This window comes from Otolemur garnettii, unplaced genomic scaffold (assembly GCF_000181295.1).
Source record: "Otolemur garnettii isolate 467f Iridium unplaced genomic scaffold, OtoGar3 scaffold00105, whole genome shotgun sequence".
In the NCBI taxonomy this organism is placed as follows: domain Eukaryota; kingdom Metazoa; phylum Chordata; class Mammalia; order Primates; family Galagidae; genus Otolemur; species Otolemur garnettii.
Window position 1 is genome coordinate 2,937,126 of NW_003852500.1, and position 6,373 is coordinate 2,943,498.

The following is a 6,373-nucleotide window of genomic DNA, read 5'->3' on the forward strand; positions in this document are numbered from 1 at the left end:
CTCCTCCTCTCTCCCTTCTGTATCATTATTATAGTATCATCATTATTATTATTACCAGTGTCATTACTGTTTTTATTATTTGGTTGGGTTCTAAGCAATCTCCTGGCCTGGAGTCTAAATATTCTATCACCAGGGATTCTAATTGAGGTAGACTTCGTTCTTGAGGCACTTGATCCATGACCTGCCAGGTAGAGGTGTGGGTGGGGTGAGGGGAAGGTTTGGGTGTGAGTGGGGATGCAACCATCAAGGGAAGCATCTGAAAGGTCACCTGCCCAAGGCCACCATAGTCAAACCAGCATGGCCTTAGCATGGGGGAGAGAGAGCAGCCCAGCTAGGGCCACAAAGCACTATCCGTGGTGTTGAACTCTCAGTCCCTGCTCATTTACTCTCAATAAATTTGATTCCCTTCTGTCTGTGAGCCTGGGGACCCCTGTTCTAGCCCTGCTCAGGCTTGGGAATGCAATGGGATCTCAGGAAATGACCTACACTCATGGACTTTCTTCCAAAAAGCTTTTAGTCCCCATTAATGAAAACACCATCATTGATTTCTCATGTCTGTGGCTTATGTTCATTGAGTCTTTCCATAGGCCAAATTGTGCTCAGGGCACTCTGTGCCTCATCTCATCAGAGAGTTCCGGCAAACCTAAATCATGGGCGCTATCAGAAAGCAACCTATAGATGTGCACACTGAGAAATGAAGAGGGGTGGGACTTGCCAAAAAGTGGTGGATTTAGGGATTCAAACCCAGGTCTTCTAGAACTAGGATGCCCTCATTGGCTCCTCAAAGAGGAAGCCCATTGTATGTGGAAGCAAAGTGAGCCCAGATTAGGGGAAAAGCTAGGTTGCAGCCCTGATGATGAATTAGAGCCAACTCTGTGGGACCCTAGAGGCAGATCCTCCTAGCTGGATGGTATCAGAGACTGAGTAACTGGGGACAGAGGGATTTGTGAAGGCTTCCTGGAAAAGGGACATGAAATCAGATGTGATGAATAGTGAGATTATGAGGTCTGTTCACTGAATGCAAGGAAAACAAGGCAATCCCAGGATGGATTCTCACCCCACAGAAGGGATTTGGCTGTCTCCTAGGTCCTGGGGACTAGGAAGAGCCTCACCCTTCTCTCCCACCCCCCACTAAGCTGTGAAGTCAGTCAACTTCACCTCTGCTCTGTGACACCAGGCAAGTTGTTAAACTTCCCAGAGCTTTGGTTTTCCTCATCTGTAAAATGGGTTGCTGTGAGGATTAAAGAGGACACAGGTATAAAAGTCCTCAGCCTCATGCTTGTTAAATGCTACATGAATGGACTTTAGTGCCGATATTATCATTAGCTGTGAAGCAAATTAACCCTCACACACATTTACTGATTTGTTCACTTTATTTATTCACCAAATAATGAATTTATGAAGGCTTTAAAACATCAAGTGGCCTGAGGCACATAGAAAAGTCTGGAACTAACTGATTCCCACCACCATGTTTTGCCTATATTGTTTCCTCCACTGAGAGCACCATCCGTCTTTCTTCAGAGATTCAAGCAAATTGGGGGTGGGGGCGAGAGGATCAGGGCAGGCTTCCCAGAGGAAGAGAGTCTTAGATTCCCCACTCCCTGGTTCCCTTAACCTTTCCATATCTCACCCAAATCCCACGGTGGGTGGGGAAAGGGCAGTGGCTAGGAGTAGGACTAGGTATCCAAAGCCTGGATAATGCCTGGCATATAATAGGTGCTCAGTGAAAGGGTTTTGAGTAAATACTTAAGTGACTTCATTGAGGAATCAGGTAGCATTTGCCATTCACAGACTTTGGATCCTGCCAAGACCTAGAAAGTGGATTAAGGTGGGAGGACGGGGTGGCAGGCAGCAGGGCCTCACATAAAGAAAGTGGGGCAGAGACAAAATCTGACAGAATGATCTGCCATGTGTTGGTGCTGGGTGTGCATTTGCCTGTGCTTGCTTGAGTATTTGCAGGGAAGAGTTTGCTCATGTTACCAGGGCAGGCAGGTATTGCACATGGATATGTGTGTGCAAGAATAGAGGGACAAGTGCTTGTGTGCACCATCTACATGCAGGTGGGGATCTTCACACGTGGGCCTGGTGAGGGGTGTGACTGCATCTGGGACATGCTGATATGCATGAGCTGTAGATGATGTGTTAGGCGGAACACATCTGTTGCTATTGGTCTGTGTGCACATTATACAGTTCTGTGGCAACTGGACTTGTTTCCTTGCACATGTGTACCCACTTGTCTGCAACTACATACATTAAATGTTTAAACGGGCTGCTTTGGCTGTCCTTGGCATGTGCTTATGTGTTTCATGGGATTGGGGCCCTTAATGGGTATGTATGAGTACTTGTCTGAGTATTACAGCATGAGGGGGATCTTTATGTAACACATGTATTATGAACATGCATCAAACACATGCAGGTGCATCCATACGTGTGTCTGCAGGCACACATGCCTGTATTGCAGGGATCATGTGAATGGTGGCAGACTGTGTCCCATTATGTGTATATGCCTATGTTCACACAGTGTGTGAGGATGCACGTGTGTCCATGTGTGTGTAGTTCCAGGCAGATGGTCTGTGTGGAGGCTTAGTAGAGCCTGAGCATTTCTGTTTACACAGGGATGGGTCTGGGTGTGAGTGTGTGGATAAGCTGATGTGGGTGGGCCCCTACTTGTGGAAAGGGGGAACAGGTATTTTTGTTCAATTCCATGGACGAACTAGCTCAGGGGGGCTACAAGGCCCTTCTGAGTTTAGCTTCACTCATTTCCAGCCCAGCCCACCTCACCACTCCATCCTCTCCTCCCTGCCAACTCCTGTTCAGCCATCATAGCCTCTCGCTTCCCAGGCTTGCTTCTCCCAGAATTTCCCCTTCACCCCACTCTTTCTTGCCTCTTACTCATCCCTACACCAGCCTCACTTCACTCCCCTTACACCTCAGGGCTTTATCACTCGGCCCACCTAGCACCCAGCCTGGCCACCACCCAATGACCCCTCCACTACACAGGTACTCTTTCTTGTAAATCCCCCAAATCCAACACAATTCTTCCCTCAGGCCTCTGTTTCTGGAAGCCTCATCCCTCTAGTGGTCCCTCCCTTATGCCACCCCCGCAGCCGAGCCTCCAGTTTGCGTCACAGTTCAGTGTGAGATTTCCCCCACCTTCCACTAGGCAAACCTTCCAGAGAAACCCAACTTGGAGGTTGTGAGGGTGGGTGAGGCGAGGGCGTGGAAAGAGAGAGGGTAGAGTCAGCCAAGAACACCCACTTCTGGGGGCGCCTCCTCCAGTATCACCCCCAAGTGATTGGCAACTTAAAGGAAGTGGAGAGCCCAGTAGGGGGTCTTAACATTCACCTTCCTCCTACTCAGGCTTAGTCTGTGGAGGTTTCATGGAGGTTCCCTTCATTTCCCCCACTCCCCTAATTTCAGAGGAGGCCACAGGCCATTTCTGGGGGCCACTGACTAGATGAATTGACCTTCGATTTTCAGGACCCTTCTTCCATCACTCCCAGCCCCGTCCAACAGAAATGGGTTCGGAGAAAGGAGGCCCTTGTCACTTTAAGAACACCCGCGTCCACGCCGGCGCAGCCCGGCCCCATTTGCACTCTGGAAGCCGGGAAGCCGCCGCGGCGGGGAGCGGGCGGGCGGGGCTGGGTTTGTGAATGAAGCGGCCGAGGGGGAGGGGAGGAGGGGTGGGGAGGCGGGGGAGGTTCCCAGCTCCGGGTCCTGCCCACCCTGGGTCCAGGCAGCCTCAGTTCAGCACGCACACACTCCCCATTTCTCCATCACCCAGATTCTCCAGAAGCCTGACATTTCAAGCTTAGCTGACACACCCTTTCCCCCACCCCAGCCTTCTCGAGGGTAGGAGTGAGGGGGGCGGACCCTAGTCCATAAGACTCCGGGTTCAGGGCTCTGTAGGCCGTGAACCCGGGTCCATCACCACCACTGCCGCCCAAGGACTCCCAGAGCCTGAGTTCTCAACAGAAGTGCCCCAAACGCGTAGGTCTTTGTCGGATGGCTTCTTCCCCATCCTAGCCATAAAGGTGTGGGGGGTCATGCCCCTCCCGCGTCTCTCTCCCTCCCCCCACCCCAACGCAGAGCGTGGGCCTGGGCGTGGGCCTCCGTGCAGATGGCGTTCTGGCCCCAAAATAGCTCCCCCCTACGTCTCCCTCCCTCACTCCCTCCAGCACAAAGTGGGTGAAGTGACGATGGGCCGGAGGGGGGCCAGGGGACACTGTTCTTCCAAGACATCGGCTCCTTGCCAGAAAGGCCAGGAACGTGTTTGGGAAAACCAGTGGGGGAGGGAAGAGGAGAAGGTTCTCAGGCCAGAGTTAGCTTGAGAAGCGCCCTCAGACCCCTAATCGTAGCCCTCTTTGGACGTTGGGAGGGGATCTCCAGCCTCCTTCCACACCCGAATCCCCTCTACACCAGGGCTGGAGGATTCCTAGAACTCGTGGAAGTCCTGATGGCCAAGTCCCCTATCCAAATTTTACATCCTAAGGGGTTGGACAACGCTTCCGTTGCCCTCCCCTTCGAATTCCAAGCCACATCCGCGTCCAGGAGGACCCGCAGTTCTACCCACAACATAGGACTCCTTCCAAGTACCACGCAAGATTCACTCGAACTACCCTAGCCCAGCCCCTCCGCAAGAACCTCTTAATAACATGGTCTACACAGACGCCCCAGCCTAGATTGTTTCCGGATAAAGCACCATATCCCTGCCCGCGTCCACACGGGCCGCGAGTTCTGCCGGTCCACACGACCCCCCAACAGTGGTTACCAGGACCCCCTCAGAGCCCAGCTACGTCTACCCTCTCAGGTGCCTTGCCGCGTGGACAAAAGCTACACCCTCAAAAGTCTGGCCGTGTGTACTCGGGTTACCCCCTCTGGAGCCCAGCCGCATCCACGCGGACCAGAGCCCAACCCGCGTCCACGCGGGTTTCCCGACCCTCAGCCTCCCCTCCTACCTCCAACGCAAAGCAGAGACATGTCTCCGGAGTCGCCGGCGGACCGGAGGCGGCCCGGCCGGCTTGGCGGATCGGGCTCAGTGGCCACTGGGCCAGGGTATCTTCCGGCTGCAGCCCGCGCTCGGCTCACGCCGGGGCCCGGCTGCCGCCGCCAGCCATCTTGGTTCAGCACCGGGGGCGCGGACAGCTCCTGACGTGGCTCTGATGCTGGGCAGGCAGGCGGAGCCCAGGGACGCCTGATGGGGCGGGGGTGCTGCAGGCTGGGGGGGCTGTTAAAGGGCCTGGCTCCGGGTAGGGGCTTCCCACCCCCAGATCGCCCCACATATGATGACAGAGGGCGGCATCTACGCAAGTTCCCTTCTGGTTCTGCTCCCCAAGTATCTCTATTCCTCTGTCTCTAGGTCTCTGTCTCCTAACTCTGTTTATCTCTTTCTCTCCTGGGTCCCTGTTCCCCTGACTCTGTCTCCCCATCTCTTCCAGTCATGTGCCTGTCGCTGAGCCGTTCTCTGTCTGGTTCTCTGTGTTTCTGCTTCGTTCTGTCTAGGTCATTATGTCTGTGTTCACTCTCTCTAAGCCTGGGACCCAGCCTGTGGGTCCCTGCGCACACTGTGACTGAATCCCATCCTTCATCCTTTACTCCATTGGGTAACCGGAAAACTCTTATTCATCCATCAATGCCCAGTGAACATCACTTCCTCCAGTAAGCCTTCCATGCGTACCCCAAATTGAACCTTTATTCCCCCACTCTGGACTCCCAGATCCCCATTCCTTCCTCTGGTTGGACGATGACACTTCTGCAACTCCACTCACAACTCTTCCCCACATATCCAGCTGGGCAGTTCTATGTGGGCTCTTGTCCTGCAAACTTATTCACTATATGTCACCAGTGCCTAGAATAGCACCAGAGGCTGAGCCCTGCAGAGTCTTCTGCCTTTAGCAAACACGAAGGAGCTTCCTAAACAGGGTGTGCATGGAGTCAGTTGTAGTAAGACCTTTGTTCAGAACCCAACTCTGCCTCTCATCACCAGCACAGCCTTAGAAAAGTCATGTCACCTCTCCATGCCTCAGTTTCCCCACCTGTAGAATGGGAGTGATAAGAAGACCCTCCTCATATAGTTGCAGGAGGTATTATATGAGTTAACACCTGAAAACCTGGAATTGTAATGGCTAATAGTAACCATTTTTGTACTCTCTCACTGCTTTAAAATATTTATTAATCAATTAGATATAAGTAAGGAATAAGAAGTAGCATTGCCAGGCTTGGATAAAAAGCATTATTGGGGCTCGGTGCCTATAGCTCAACTGGCTAAGGCGCCAGCCACATACACCTAAGGTGGCGGTTCGAATCCCCAGCCCGGGCCCGCCAAAACAACAATGACGGCTGCAACCAAAAAATAGCCGGGCGTTGTGGCGGG

General features: G+C 52.9%; 1 protein-coding gene across 1 annotated transcript in view; it reads right to left on the bottom strand.

Annotated features, from left to right (window-relative positions):
- Positions 1 to 5,302, bottom strand: part of UNC13A (unc-13 homolog A) — a 64,168-nt gene extending 58,866 nt beyond the window's left edge. The window contains exons 1-2 of the mRNA XM_012809390.1: positions 5,281 to 5,302; positions 4,959 to 5,165 (exon numbers count right to left, since the gene is read on the bottom strand). Of these exons, the coding sequence (XP_012664844.1) occupies positions 4,959 to 5,165; positions 5,281 to 5,302 (229 nt within the window). The remainder of the gene's footprint in view (positions 1 to 4,958; positions 5,166 to 5,280) is intronic.
- Between the last annotated feature and the right edge of the window lie 1,071 nt (positions 5,303 to 6,373).